This window comes from Muntiacus reevesi, chromosome X, assembly GCF_963930625.1.
Source record: "Muntiacus reevesi chromosome X, mMunRee1.1, whole genome shotgun sequence".
Classification (NCBI taxonomy): Eukaryota; Metazoa; Chordata; class Mammalia; order Artiodactyla; family Cervidae; genus Muntiacus; species Muntiacus reevesi.
The window spans coordinates 130306214-130321832 of NC_089271.1; the positions used below are offsets into that span (position 1 = coordinate 130306214).

Below are 15619 nucleotides of genomic sequence, written 5' to 3' on the forward strand. Positions count from 1 at the left end.
CAGAATGTATTGTTTAACATTGAGGCTTAACTTGCATTAAATAAAGGGAACTGTGAGTAGGGAAACCCTTCAGACTGGTTATATTATGAGCTGTAGAACTTTTGCTATTTTTCTGTTCCCCAGTTGTGCCCATGAAAGAGGTATGTTCAGGCTGGAGACTCAGGCTCAGATGGGGGAACAAAGAGCCAAGGACCAATCTCAGTTTGGTCTGACAGGTGAATTTAATCTACTCCCTAAACTCAACTTTTGTATCTGTAAGACTTAGAGATACAGATAGTGATGGGAAAAACCTTTTAGAAAATAGAAGACAACTTAGTGGTTACTCTGCTAATGTAATGGAAGTTGCCAACTGGAAAATGAATGCAAAGAAAAACAATGCAGCTAGATTGTGTGCCACAAATTTATTATTCAATAAATATTCTGTGGTTTGATGTACAGTATCATATTTTTAATATGCTCTGATTAGAAATCTCCTAAAATATTCTGGAAGACTCCAATACTGTTGAATTGGAAGATATTTGGATTTACTAAAACATATTTGGCCTCAATAATGTCCCTTAGCCATTTTTCTCGAAAGCGAATCATTCCTGGTCTGCAGAGGAAGAGAAACAAACACAACAAAAGCTTTTAAAGGGAAACAAAACACTGAGCCAGGGATCCATTGATTCCCTGTTTACTCTGTTATATTCCTAGTGAGCAAAATGCCTTTTGGGGGTGGGGACAGATTGTCTCCATTCCTTAGGCCCAGTCAATAAAAGGGTGAGTTTATATGTAAAGATTCTGTAAGAGAGCTGCTGTGCAAATAAAAGGAGTTATTGAATATTATTTATGAGTGAGTTCCATGTGATTGTGAAGTTCCCATTGAAACAATAGATAGGACCTACTTTGGCCCCACCCTACTCCAGCAACTAACCTCAAGTTGCTAGTCACTGAAAAGCAAGACATTATAGATAAAATCCATTTTCTAGAACAAAAGCAGAATCTTACTTTCAGCCCATCTTAATGGAGTAGGTGGTCCAAAGAAGAAAAGTGACCATTACATAAATTATCTGTCATTGAGGGCTTCCCAAGGTGGCTCAGTGGTAAAGAATCTGCCTGAAATGCAGGAGACTCAGGTTCAACCCCTGGGTTGGGAAGATCCCTGGAGAAAGATTTCCCAGTATTCTTGCCTGGGAAATCCCAAGGACAGAGGAGTCTGGAGGGCTACACTCCATGGGGTTGCAAAAGAGTGAGACACAATGTAGCAACTAAACAACAGCAACAACAAAACAGGCCCACTGGCTTCTTGGAGTGTGATGACCTTGTCCTACTACCCTTTTAAAATCTCTAAATTTTCTTTACCTGTGAACTAATGAATGGCCCTCAAAGACATAAGAGACATCAATGGGTGCGTCCTAAGAGAAAAAGACAACTGTCAGCCAAGACCAGTCATACCAACTCATGATTCTTTCCATTGCTACATGTATCCATAAATACACTCTTTAATTTCTAGAATTCATCTTCCCTGTGAATTGGAGATCTGTGGGTGGTAGTTCTTTGTCACTTCAAACCTGTGTTCCCCCAAAAGATCTTTTAGGGAATAAATACCTTAAGAGTCTCCATAAAATTGAAAACAAGTCAGGGGAGGCTGTGCTCTCATTACTAGGAGCATGAGGAATTCATGTGCCTTCTTTACATGGTCCAGTTTACTCAGCCAACAGCACCAACTTACCTTGTAGGGACAGCCTAAGAATGAAACCATATAGATGAACACGGTACAGAAACATTTAAAAAATGTCTTTTACAGTTATAATTCTGTCTCAGTGACCTCCATCCAGTGTCCCCTCCAAAATTATACTTGGAATTCTGAGCAAGAGCCTGGCTCCCAAGTCCTCTCTCTGTGTGGTCTCGTTTACCTCCAGCAGCCTCCCTTTCCAATGTTAGAGCTTACCAGCTAGCAAGATAGCTGATGGTGGACTGTATGACCAGGAGAAATGAGAACTCCTTATAGTCTACCTCTTTAGATCACTCCAGGTTCCAAACTCTCCAAATAGGTGAGTTTGTACTAGGATAGGATAAATATAGGACATGGTTGGCTCACTATGGTGTGGCTATCTATAAAGCCTTAGAGTCAGGAGAGCCTCAAATAGCTTGGGAAAGGATGAAGGCAAAGGGGAAGTAACACTTTTCTGTCTCCTGTATTCCAGGCATCATGGTTAGTACCACCCTGGTTCTAAGGATCCTAACCCTGGATTCATGGGTGTCATTTGGACTCCTTTCACAGCAGCTGTCAACATATTTCATATTCACAGTCAACCTAGTGGTGACAAGCAGTCATTCCTTCAAATATTCAGTGCCAACTATTTGCCAGGTCTTGTTTTACAGCAGCACCAAAATCCCTGCCTTCACGGAGCTTACATTCTGGTGGGGGTGCAGAGTATAACAAGGTAAGAAATTAAATAGATGATCAGAAGATGGTAAAGTATTAGGGAGGGAAGGAGGGTTCCAGTCAGAGGGAACAGCAAGTACGGAAACCCTGAGGTGGGACTCTACCTGGCTTATTTGAGGAGTAGCAAAATCAGAGTGGCTGGAGCAGAGTTAAGTGAAGGGGCAGGGGTAATGGGAAAGCAGAAATAACAAGGGACCAGATCACACAAGGCCTGTAGGCCCTCACTACTCAGAGTGTCGTCTGTGGATCTGCAGCATCAGCAGCTCCTGGGAGCTTCTTAGTAATGCAGAAGCTCAGACTTGCTGAATTTGAATTTTCCTTTTAACAAGATCCCTGAGTAATTCACATGCATTTTGAAGCTGGAGAAGCATGTTGGAACATTGGAGGTGTGACATAACTTCATTTTTCCAAGACTTCCTATGGCTGGCTGAAAAGAGACAGGATGCAGGTAAAGGTGGAAGCAGAAAGACTGGCTAGAAGGCTATTGAAATAACTTTGGTGAGGGATGATGGTGTCTTGGCCCAAGATGGTAGAGGTACAGTGGGAAGAGAGGCTTGGATTGAGCGCCTATTTTGAAGGTAGGGCCAACAGGATTTTCTAATGGATGTGACTGAAAAAGAAGAGTCAAGGAAGATGACAAGGATTTTGGCCATCAGCTGAGATTAGGAAGGCATAGGTAGGTCAGACTTTGCAAGGAGAATCAGAAGTTCAGCTTTGGATACAGTAAGGGAGATGTTTAAATATCCAAGTGACAGAAGTCTGGGCTGGAGACAGAAATTTGGGAATCATAAGCTAGAGGTGGAACTTCCCTGGTGGCCTAGTGGTTGAGAATCCTCCTGCCAATGCAGGGGACATAGGTTCGATCCCTGGTCTGGGAAGATTACACATACTGCAGAGCAACTAAGCCCATGCACCCTAGGCCTGTGCTCCGCAATGAGAAGCCTGCACACCACAATGAAGAGTAGCCCCTGCTCACCGCAGCTAGAGAAAGCTCACACATAGCAACAAAGACCCAATGTAGAAAAAATAAATTTTTTTTTTAAAAATAAGCTAGAGGTAGCATTTAAAGCTAGGAGACTGGCTAAGATTGTGCAAGAAATGAGGATAGAGAAGATATCCAAAGGCCGAGTTTTGGAACATGCAAACATGAAGTGGTCAGTGAGAGAAGAGACCAGAGAACCAGTAGAGTAAAAATTGGTCAATGAGGCAAGAGGAAAACCAGGAGAGAATGTTGTTGTAGAAGCCAAACGGAACATTTCACAGAGGAGGGCGTGATCAGTGATGGCAAGTGCTATAGATGGGCTCAACCAGATTGAAGACAGAAATATGACTGTTCAGTTTCACAAGGAAGGGGCCATCAATGGCCTTGACATGCGAAGTCTCTTCTCATCGAAGTCTCACTGAAGGGAACAGGGCAGCCAAGGAAGCGCTTACCGGAGGTTTGTTTTTGTTGACCTTGATGGTGAAGTACACACTGGCAGTGATTTGGGCTATGGGTCTCCGAGCAGTTGGGATGCTCCAACGTACACAGTAGATGTAGTAGAAGCTGTGAAGCACATCTTCCTTCCTTAAAAACTCTGTGTAGTGCTCCCAGCGGCCTTGATACTCCCAATTCTATTTCACAGGAGAGAAGAAAAAGCACACAGAGGAAGAAAAGCAGACTTCTGTTCAAGTCCTCTCAGTGCACCCCACCCTTTTTGGCACTAGGGACCAGTTTTGTGAAAGACAGTTTTTCCACGGCCAGGGTGGGGGGGATGGTTTGGGGCTGATTCAAGTGCATTACATTTATTGGGCACTTTTATTCCTAATCTAATGCCGCCACTGATCTGACTGGAGTACCTACCGGTCTGTAGCCCACAGGTTGGGGACCCCTGTGATGAAGGCAGCACACAACAGTAGGGATTATAGCCCCACTTCTGGAATCCATTTCTAACCTTTTAGACTGAAGTTCAAACTATAGTCAACTCTCACTTATCTCCAAGGGTAGAGGAGAGAAAAGGTGGAGCTAAAATGGGAAATAAGCTAACAGTGCAGACATTGCTTGAGATTGGATTTTGGAGTGCAGGGGCGCACACTCGGGTGTGTGTAGATACACACTGCATGCATGTCCACAGTGACCTCCTTCCGGACCCTTACTTGGAAGGCAAGTTTGGTTAATTGGCCAGTAATTAGAAAGTGCTTAGAACATGTGTTCTGCTCACTCCAGGAGACCTAAATGTGTGACTAGGAAGTAATGAGGCTGGGACTTCCCTGGTGGTCCAGTGGGTTAAGACTTCACCTTCCAATGCAGGGGGATGCAGTTTCAATCCTTGGTCGGGGAGCTAAGATCCTACATGCCTTGTGGCCCAAAACATAAGACAGAAACAATATTGTAACAAATTTAATAAAGACTTTTTAAAAAAATAAAAGGAAAGTGAGGCTGATTTCATCACCTGTTTGGGAAAATCAGACTCACTTCATTGCAGCCCTAGGTGGTAAGTAAAATAAGATCAGAAAAGGAGTAGGTCAGGATCATCCAGATGGCTTGGAGAAGCTTCCCCCTCCAAAGCACGCACCTTAATAACACCTCAGGTCCACACAAGTCGTGTTGCACCCTTCAGTCTCAGTACCAGGCCTTGAAAGCCGGAGATATTCATCAAGTTCAACAAACCCCCCTTACTCTGGCTGTTGGGGCACAGAAAGCTTCCAAATTGAAAAAGATCCTAAATTAAGACGAAGGTCCACAGAAGGACGGGAGTAGGATTCTCTAACAATCCCAGTGATATCAGAAGAGAGTTTGGGAGGAGATGGTAAAAAGACTTCAGGCCTTCCTTTAAAAAAAATAAATATTGGGACTTCCTTGGTGGTCCAGTGGTTAAGAATCCATCTCCCAATGCAAGGGACATGGGTTTGATCCTTGATTGGGGAACTAAGATGCCACATGCTTTGAGGAACCTAAAGCCTGTGTGACTGCATGCCACATGAAGAACCCGCATGCTGCAACAAAGACCCAGTGCAGACAAAATAATAATAAACAAAAACTGTAGGCTGGTCTTCTGCCTCAGCTGATTTTATTTCAAACTTAAACCCAGTTGGCTGTTAGAGTTGGCCAGAGAGGAACATCAAGACTCTAAATTTCTTGAGATCAGGTCTGTGTGTTCTTACACAGATCATTATTCCTTTGAATGAAGGAGTCAACAGTCAACCCTATGAGGACCGTTGGACCATGCCTTTTATTTTCAACCTTTCTGTGTTATACTTGATACACTTTTTTAGGCCTAATGTTTAATCTGTCACAGAGACTTCTCTGATGGTCCAGTGGTTAAGACTGTACTTCTAATGCAGGGGGTGTGGGTTCAATCCCTGGTCAGGGACTAAGATCCCACATGCCTCTCCGCACAGCCAAAATATTTAAAAAAATAATCTGTCACACAGTCATAGGCTCTGTAGCATTGGAGTAGTCCCTAAAGATCATCTAACAGAGCCCCTTGCTTTGCACATGAGGATCCCGGGACCTAGAAATAGGAAAGGACAAACCAAACAGCTGGAACTAGGACCTGGGCTCCCAGGCAGCCAGCTCAGTGCTCTCTCCACCCCATCAGATGTCTCAGCTCTAGGATATTCTAAAGCAGGCTTAGACACAGTAAATTCAGCTGTCTCCATCAAGCCAGTCTCTTCCCATTTTTATCTCTATGCTGTGAGTGTGTGTTATCCCATGTTTTGTCATTTTTACATAACATTGCTTTATATACTCACTTCCAGGAAAAGAGTATCTCATTGTGCTATTCTGCCATGGATGGCTTAGACAATAACATACTATTGGACACTCAAAATCAACAGGCACCTGGAAGTATATGCACAAAACTTATCCCTGGTAAGTGACATCTGAGGGAGTAGAACTGGATATTGTAGGGATAGAAGGGGGTTTTCATGTTCTACTTTGTGTCTTTTTGCTCACTGAGTTTTTTTTTAATAATGATATCTTAATTTTATTATGAAAATATTGTAAGTGTGTGATAGGCATGAGGGATTTTCCAGGTTTTCTTGTATAAAGAACTTCTTTGTGTATTCTTGGGACTTCTCGGTGGTCAAGTGGTTAAGACTCCATGCTGCCAATGCTGGGGGCATGGGTTCAATCCCTGGTCAGAGGACTAAGATCCCACATGCCGTGCAGTGTAGCCAAAAGATAAAAATAAATTTAAAAAAATTTTTTAAAAGAACTGCTTTGTGTATCCTTGTTACCACATTGCATTGCTGAAGAAAATAAACCAGTGCTGCCCACTGGCAGTGTATAAGTGTACCCATTTTTCCCTCCCCACAGACACACAAGCCTTCTGATACCAGATTGAATCATTCTTATTCACATTGTAATACCTTAAAATCTTTTGGATTTGCATTTTTCATTGATAGTAAACTGTATTATTTTTGGCATCAAAAAGGACTCTTCCTATTACAGTGAGAAAAGTATATCAGATAGACCTACAGTCAAAACTTTATTTTGCTGATTAATCAGAAAGACTTTGGACAAATTGCCCAACCTCTGTGACCCTCAAGTTGCATCATCTGTAAAATGGGTACACTGAGGTACCCATACCCAGGTTTTTTGTGAAGATTAAATGAGATAATGAATGTGAAATGCTTAGTGGTGCTTGGCACATTGCAGTGCTCACTCAGTAAATGGTAATAACTCCTAATTTGCCATCCCCTGGTGTGTGGTGAACTCTAAGAAATCTGCAGTAAGCTTGAGAAAGCTTTCCATTAGAAGTGCCTGACACTTAGATGGTAGACTTTACTTCTAGGGCTTGCTGCATTAGTAGGACTGGAAATGGTGGTTTTATGTCAGGAGTTACATAGAGCTGCTAGCTTTTCCATCACCTTCTACTTTCTTTCTTTTTTTTTCTTTTTTTTACTGTCCCCCCCACCACCTTCTACTTTCTAATTTGTCTCTGTCCTCACAACAGTCCTACCAATGAGTAAGACAAATACTTTGACTTAGCTTTTCATCTGTGAAGAAATAATGGCACAGAGAATAAATCTGTTCATATATTCAACACATATTTATACAGCAGCTACTCTGGTGATTCAGCTGGTAAAGCATCTGCTTGCAATGTGGGAGACCTGGGTTCGATCCCTGGGTTGGAAAGATCTCCTGAAGAAGGGAATGGCTACCCACTCCAGTATTCTGGCCTGGAGAATTCACAAAGAGTCGGACACGACTGAGCGACTTTCACTTTCACTACCATGTACCTGACCTTTCTAAGGCCTGGGGACATGACAGTGAACAAAAATCTCTGCCCTCATGGACCATGTGTTCTGATGGCAGATAAAGGCAACAGGGTAAATAAAATCTAATATCCTAGATAGAGCTGAGTTCTGATGGAAAAGAAATAAGTCAGAGGAGAAATAGGTGCAATTTTAAATCAGGTGGCCGGGAAAGGCCTCAGTGAGCATAAGGCATCTTAACAAAGACCTGAAGAGAGGGAAAACGTGACCCATGAGAGTAGATCTCAGGGGAGAGGGAACAACAAGTGTAGAGACCCTGAGGTGGGAGCATGCCTGGCAGTTCAACTGCAAGTACAACTTGAGTGAGAAAGGTGACCAGGGAGAAGGTGGTAGGTGATGGAGTCTGAGCAGTCAATTGGGAGGAGGTGGGGATGGAGACTCGGATCACATGGGGCCCTGTAGCCCAGGCAGGACTGACTTTTAGCCTTTTACTCGGGACCAGTAGGATCTCCAGAGGCACGTTTTCCTGCTTGCTCTCTGTCCCATTCAGTCTGATTCATAAACCCTGGGTGCAGCAGGCAGAACCTTTGGCCCAAACCCAAATGGAAGATGTTCTCCGAGTGGGAAGGCCCAAGGGGAACCAGAACTTTGCACCATTTGTCTTCATTGTGTTCCTGGTACCCCTTGCAATGGCAACAGCAGTCGTGCCACTGGATCACAAATGGAGGGTGTGGAGTCCCAAACCCCTGACCTTTCCTCTTTCCCACTTGACTGGGGCCTTCCTGGGCCTGGGAAAGTGCCCTTAGGCCAGAAGGCTTGGATGGACTGACCAGAGGAACAGAGACAGCTGGACACTTCTTCCAGGCTCCGGAAGTTTGCCTCCACCAGTTTCACCTGGTTTCTCTTCCAAGAAAATAGAGCGAGTGGGGGTTTCAGACCAGTCTTCTTCCTCCACCCCGCCAGTACGCAAAGCAACCCAGGGCCTTCTTCCCAGAGCTGCCAGGATAAGCCCCACAAATAGGTCAGAGCCAGGACCAGGAGGAAAAAGAAAAGGAGTTAGGAGCATGTGCATCTAACTGTACAGTGAACACATTCCAGAGCTAAGTCAAAACACTGTGATCTCTCTCCATCCCCTCTGTTAACGTGAGAACTCTAGAGCTGGGACTACAGAACCCCTGTTTTTAGAGAGGCATCTCCCTCCTTAGAAAGGCTTCCCCAGTGGCTCAGTGATAAAGAATCTGCCTGCCAATGCAGGAGATGCAGGTTCGATCCCTGGGTTGGGAAGATCCCCTGGAGAAGGGAATGGCAACCCATTCCCATAATCTTGCCTGGGAGATCCCATGGGCAGAGGAACCTGGTGGGCCACAGTCCACAGGGTCACACAAATCAGACACAACTTAACAACTAAACAACAATTCCTTCTTAGGCCATTAGGCCCCCATTTAGGGTAGTGGCATGGGGAAATTGCTTAGCTGAGAATATCTGAATTTCTTAGGGAAGTGTACGGTGAAGACAATACAAACACTGGGAAATACGATTGTGCTGTTCACCTTCAGAGACTATCCCATCTTGATTTTGAAATCCAGATGAGACAGTTTTTATTTATTGAAGTTGCCTGTGGTATCATCACTTAGGCTTTCTAGCAGGACTTCCAACTTTTCATCAAAGAGGAGTCTTTTTGTCATTCTTCGCCCTTGTGTGCAAAGCTGGAGTGGCCAAAGGACTTACCAAAACAAACTCCTCAACTTGCTTACGGCCCTTTTCTTCTGTGAATTCACCGTGGGTGATCCAGTCGATATTTCTGACGGGGTTTTCAGCTTCTGCAAACAGAGTATGAATGTATTAGTTACCTCCTAGTGGAGCACTACCTAATGAGACCATAGGCACCCAGACAGGTTTACTACCTTCTATAGACTTGACAGCAGCAGTGATGGCATCCTTGGCTAAAGTTAGAGCTATTTCTGTTATGTCTTGAGGGTCTTCTTTGGCCATTGCCTGGCTTGTGGAACCTTTATCCTCATTTACTTCATTCTCAAACTTGACTTTTTTGGTCACATTCATTTTCTTTTCACTGGAAAAAGAAACTCAAGAAGTTACTTTGTGTGTGTGTGTGTGTGTGTGTGTGTGTGTGTGTGTGCGTGCGCGCGTGTGCACATGCCTGTATAAACTCATCTTAAGTACAGACTATCTATTGAAGAATCACAAGACACAGGAAACAGTTGTTGCCTCTAGGGAGGGTATTAGGTGTTAGGGTAGGAGGGGTCTCGCTGTTTACCTTCTGTGCCTGGATGCTGAGATCCACTATTCCTGGAAACCAAGGATTTTCTGATTCTCATAACCATGAAGACTTAAGTCAAGGAAGGTGTAGCCAAATGATTCCTAACTTCCTTATAGTTCTAACAGTATTGATTTCTAGTTGAGTCTTTATTAGAACTTCAACCCCCAGGTTTCCCTGGTGGCTCAGTGGTAAAGAATCCGCCTGCCAATGCAGGAGATGCAGGTTCGATCCCTGATCTGGGACGATCCAACATGCTGCAGAGCAACTAAGCTCCTGTGCCACAACTATCGAGCCTGTGACCTAGAGTCCAGGAGCCACAACTACTGAGCCCATGTGCTGCAACTACCGAAGGCCCTAGAGCCTGTGCTCTGCAACAAGAGAAGCCACCACAGTGAGAAGCCCGTGCAGTACAACAAAGAAGAGCCCCCACTTGTAGCAACTAGAGAAAGCCTGTGCAGCAACGAAGACCCAGCACAGCCAAAAATAAATAAAATTATAAAACAACAACAACTTCAAACCTTGCTTTAGGCTACTGAGGGCATGTGGCTCTGTGAAGATAAAGTGAATTAAAAGGATTAGAGGCAGTACAGTAGAGGAGGGGTTTGCTTTTCAGTTTTTTTCCTCTTGGATTTTCCAGATATGCAATTATCTGTCAGAAACTATCTTTTCTTTTGCCATCTCTTCCCCTGCAATATATAAGTGTTAGCTTTGGGTAACACTTCCAGAAAAATGGAAAGGAAATGAGACAGTGGCTTCTTTTGCTTCAGGCTTCAAGGGGTGTGCTTTTTGGTGTGGCACCAGTAAGTATGATGCTGGCTCAAAGCTTGAAATTTGTTAAGAAAATATTTGTCTGCTCCTATTTTATTAAGATGTTTGTGTGTGTTAGTCACTTAGTCGTGTCTGACTCTTTGAGACCCCATGGACTGTAGCCCACCAGGCTCCTCTGTCCATGGAATTCTCCAGGCAAGAATACTGGAGTGGGTTGCCATTCCCTTCTCCATGGGATCTTCCTGACCCAGGGATCGAAGCCACGTCTCATGCACTGTAAACAGATTCTTCACCGTTTGAGCCACCAGGGAAGTCCAAGATGTTTGTAAGAGATAATTAAATTTTTCCAAGTGTGTTTAACACTTGTCCAGATTGTGGAAATTAGTTATCAGGACTGTAAAGGGTTCATCACAGACCTAGAAGTCTTCGCACACTTTCCATTTTTCCCCTTGAGTCTTGGAGTCTTTCTTTCCCTGCTGTGCTGAAGTCTCCTCACTGAGGTGCACTCACTTCTAGCATAGCTATAAACCCCCTGCAGGCAATCCCTGCTTTGCCAGTGCTGCCTGAAAGTGGCTCTCTCGCTCCTAAGGGAGCTATTTATTTCTCTATAAATAGCAACTCCCAATTTGGGGGGTTTAATGTGCCTCATTCCATTTGGCTCTCAGCACGGCTGTGAGATCATGGCTGGACATCTATCTTGTGCCTTCCAGGCCCACTTTCCCCACCTCCCCTGCTCTCCAGCCAGGAACACTGACCTGCCGGGACTGTAACAGTGGGCTGTCCTGTGCCCTCTGGCTTCCAGGAGGTGCCACACAGTGGGGAAATCAGGCTGAAAGGAAAGTGAGCTCCAGGCAGGTATTCCCCCGGGGCTCTCTGCCTCCCGGGTCACCCCTGACTGGCTGCCTGAGGAGGTGGCCACCAGTCCCAAGGCAGCTCGCTCACTTCTCAGTCTAGTGAGGGTAACCATCGTCTCCCCTCAACGTCATGGCCCCACTGTTACCAGCCCCAAGGAGCCGTCCTCACCCTCCTTTCCCTACCCTCTGCCCATACCTTTGTAAATATTCCCTTTACTTAACCCTTCTCTCTGACTTTCTGTGTGCCAGCAGTTTCCCCACTGGGGCCCTGAGTCATAAAAAGAGGGACTCTAGTTACCACATGAACCAGGAAGCCAACCTCACATCAGGCCATCCAGCTCCACAGTCCGCCTCTCCTCCACCCTGCCCTCCTCCCTCCCCTCCACGCTTCACAATGAGTGATGACCTCATCGCTGTGAGCCTCTTTCAAGAAGGTCATCCTTTGTTCCCTTTCTGGACATCATCACTGGTCCCAGGCTGTGGTGGGTGCTGTACTAGGCAATCCAGCTCCCCTGGCTGCAGTGGAGGGGTGGACAGGGTCATCCTTTGGGGGAAAATGGAATCTTCCCAGGCAGCCCATCCCAGAGTGAGGAGGGACTGAAGGGTCGGGGTAAGGGTGTCTGGAGGCCCTTAGCCCTCGAGAACTGGCTCTCCCACCCTGAGGCCCATGCCAGTTTGGCCAAAGCAGTTTGTCATAAACCCCATCCAGCAACATGATCCTTCAGAAAACAGCCCATTTGGCTACATGGTCATTCGGTGACTTGACTTTCAGTAAATTGCCTCTTGATGAATTGACTGGAAGCCAAATCTGTGCCCTTCAAACCCAGCAAATTAGTTGGGGCCTTGTCTATAGAAGGACCCCAGGAGCCCTGTGCTCCAGTGGGGAACAGGCCTCAGGAGGCAGTTCCCATCTTATCCTCACATGCCTGTGGACCACAGACCCAAAGCCTCCCTCCCACCAGCCTCACCTAGCTCTTTCTCCTCCTCCCCTTCCTAATGTGAGGCCAGAAGGCAGAATGGGTATGAAGGGCCGGGGTCAAGTTTGAGGTGTGAGTGACAAATGGGGAAAAAGAGTTTAGGCCCCTTTTGCAGAGCCCTCCCATCCTTCATAACCCTCAATACCTCTGTGACCGGATCATTTTATCCTGGATCCTCGTGTGAAACAGCAGCGGTCTGGAAAGCCACAGAAAGAGTCGCTGGGCAGCTTTTCCCCAGGCTTCCTGGCTGGAATGTTTACACCTGCTACCAGGGCAACACCAATTTCAGCCAATAGGAACCAAAGCCCAAATGATTGACTTCTTCTGTTAGTGAGAGGGCGGCTAGTAGGGTCACAGCAGCAGTCTGAGCTGTGGATCAGGACTAGGCTGTCCTGTCCACGCTAGCTTCCCCCCAGCAGGTGGACTTGCAGGGCTGTGCAGGAGTAGTGAGCCTCGCAGCTGTTACATACTGGGAGTCCTTATTGTGTGCCAGTCACTGGGAAGTGCTACATCACAATAGCCCCAAGAGGTAGGTGTTGGTGTTTTCATTACAGTTGAGCAGGGGCACAGAGTGTATTACATAAGTTGGCTAAAACTCAAACCCAGAGCTGTCCACCTTCATTGACTGAGCTTTCACTTATTTATTCCCAACTTCTGAGGTTAGGATCTCCCTTGTGTGCCCGATTATTTTCAAAGATGTCTTTTATGAATCTAGGATGAGCTTATATTGTAATGGTTATCAGCACATACCCAGGAACAATTTACTTAACATTTCTTAGTTTGTCTATAAAATGGGGATGACAGTGCCTGCAGAATCCTCTTAATGAGGATCAAATCACAGTTTTACAGAAAAGGCTGAGAACAGTGCTTGGTACATCAGAGCCAAGGCAGGAGGAGGGCTCGTGTGGACACTGCCCTTGGGGAGCACAGAGGCTCCTGAGCTATGAAAACACTGGATGATGAGGACTGGCCTGGGTTCTGTTTGTTGATCTGACTCCCATACAGCCCATCAGACCAACTGCCATGAACCTTCTAGTGCCTCAGCAGGCCCTGATCCACAGCCCTGCCCTCCTCCTGGGTTCCCTGGGAGAAAGAGGGGGAACTGGAAACACTGGGCGGGGTCGCAGCTGCACTCCAAAAGGACAGAGCTCCAGCTGCCTGTATGCGGCAGGGGCGGCAAGACCTAAGTAGCCCTGGGACCACTGGTGCGAGGCCCAGGGTGAGCATGGAAGGGTGGGCAGTGGGATTCTTAACTGCCCGGAGGAGACGTGCAATCCACCAATGAGACGCTCTTAGAAGGTAAAATGTTCTTAAGGGGGAGCCCGGAAAGATTTCCCAGCCGATTAGAAAGGCTCCTCTTTGAAGCAGAAGCTTCAAGTGGGTGGCCAGAACGTCACCGTTTACCCCCAGCCAAGCCCCTCACTGAAGCGACAAATTCTGGCCTCTGGGCCTAAGAGATTGAGAGACCTTTTGAACCCTCATCAGCAATGAGGACAGGGACTTCCAAACCATGCCCTCCTCGGATGCCTCCTCCCCAGGCGGCACCGCAGAAGAGTGTTGAGAGGGCCGGGGTGGGGGTGGGGGTTGGAAGTGGGGGCGCAGATGGGAGAGAAGCAGGTGGGGCAAGAAGAGAAGGAGCAGGAAATAAGCCTCTGGCAGCTCCCCTCTCACACACCCCCTGTCCCCAAGCTCTTGCCCTGGAGGCGGGGGCCGGGCCCCGGGAGAGTGGGGCAGCGCCTGCTCCAGCCGCACGCCAGCCTGCGCCTTCGAGAACTTGGAGCCTGTGTGCAAAGACATGCCCCGCGGCCCCGCTCGCGGCCCTTCTAGACCCTGTGGGCAGCCTGGTGAGTGTGCGCGGTCTGCTCACGGGGGGGCTTTGGACACGGGGTCACACGGGGTCAGAAACGCGCCGTCTCCGGCTTCGTCCCTTGCTCCAGCCAGGGGAGGGAGAAGGGGCGGGGCCTCGCTTGCCCCGCGTGTGGAAAGTGGAGTGAATTGGTACCCAGGATGCGGTGCTCAGTAGGGGGTGTTGCTTTGGTCGCTGTCAGCTTCTTCCTAACTTGAGGACAGTTAGGGGAGGAATAAGTTGGGGAGGGGGGCAGAAGCGGGCAGGGGGTCCCGCAGGGGCGGTAGACATCAGTACAGGAGAAAGAACAGCCACACCCTGGGCCTTGGTTTTTCTTCCTTCCCACCTGTAACCTGTTGAGGCTTGTCCCAGGTCACAGGTGCGAGGCCTTGCAACAAGGCCACAGAATCGGAGCCCAGAACCAAGGACACCTCCCAAGCTGACTGAGCCCCTTTGTAATGGTTGCCAAAAGCCCCCTTGATCCTCACTAACAAGTTCCTGACTCCCAATTAGGTCAAGGTGCCCACTCCACTAAACACCCCATAGCGCCCCAACCCATCACCTATTGCCAGCCTTCCAGCAGGAATTTTGTCTTGAGCCTATAAAAATTGGCTATTAACTCACGAAAACTGTCAGCTTTCTCTCCTCTGTCAGGAGGTCGTCCCACTGCATTCACAGTACCCACATTATCTCTGCTCTTTGTTCTTAATAAAAACTCACTCCCTTCTGAAATGTCCTGTGTCTGGAAATTCTTTTCTAACCCGCAATCAGACAGCCTCAACATAGCCCTTCAGTCATGTTCGTTCCCTCTAAGCTCCTGCCCTCACCTCTCCTGGTACCTTCATGCTCAGCCTGTCACCCCCTTCCCTTGTTTATCTTCTTACTCCCCCAACCCCGGCCGATGCCCCACAAGGCTGTTCTCAGAGATGAAGCTCATGCTGTTTGCTGACGATCCCCTGGCAAGCGATCCCAGTCAGCTAGCACGGGTCTTCTGAGGACTGCAAGGCCCTGAGGTGAAGTGAAGCTGAAACAAGGTCCCACCCTCAGTGCACCTACAGTCTAGTTGGGAGGATAAACTGTGCTCACCTGACAAGAGAAGCAGTGAGTCAAACGTAGCAAGGCACCATGGGTTTGGGCAGCTTCTCAGCAAGTGTGGCTGACTGACTTCACTTCCACCGTAAAAGGCCTGACTAGACTGTCCCCAGAAAGGAGAGGAGGTGATAGGAGCCCAGGGCCTTTCCTAAATGGAGGGCTGTTCTTCATCCA

General features: G+C 47.1%; 1 protein-coding gene across 1 annotated transcript; it reads right to left on the reverse strand.

Moving 5' to 3' along the window:
- Window positions 1-400: 400 nt before the first annotated feature.
- Window positions 401-11941, reverse strand: AKAP14 (A-kinase anchoring protein 14). Its single transcript, XM_065916878.1, has 6 exons — window positions 11829-11941; window positions 9535-9701; window positions 9359-9450; window positions 3863-4042; window positions 1342-1394; window positions 401-592 (listed from the first exon to the last, which is right to left on the reverse strand). The coding sequence occupies exons 1-6, from the start codon at window positions 11939-11941 to the stop codon at window positions 463-465; spliced, it is 735 nt and encodes a 244-aa protein (XP_065772950.1). The 3' UTR covers window positions 401-462.
- Window positions 11942-15619: the final 3678 nt, after the last annotated feature.

Bases quoted from the DNA above. Each gene is read 5' to 3' on its own strand.
- AKAP14 (XM_065916878.1), bottom strand. From the start codon at position 11,941: ATGAGGTCATCACTCATTGTGAAGCGTGGAGGGGAGGGAGGAGGGCAG. The intron at 9,451-9,534 runs GTAGTAAACCTG...CTCTGTTTGCAG, and splicing joins TGCTGTCAAGTCTATAGAAG to AAGCTGAAAACCCCGTCAGA. The intron at 1,395-3,862 runs GTAAGCGCTTCC...TTTTTCTCTTAG, and splicing joins TCAACAAAAACAAACCTCCG to GACGCACCCATTGATGTCTC.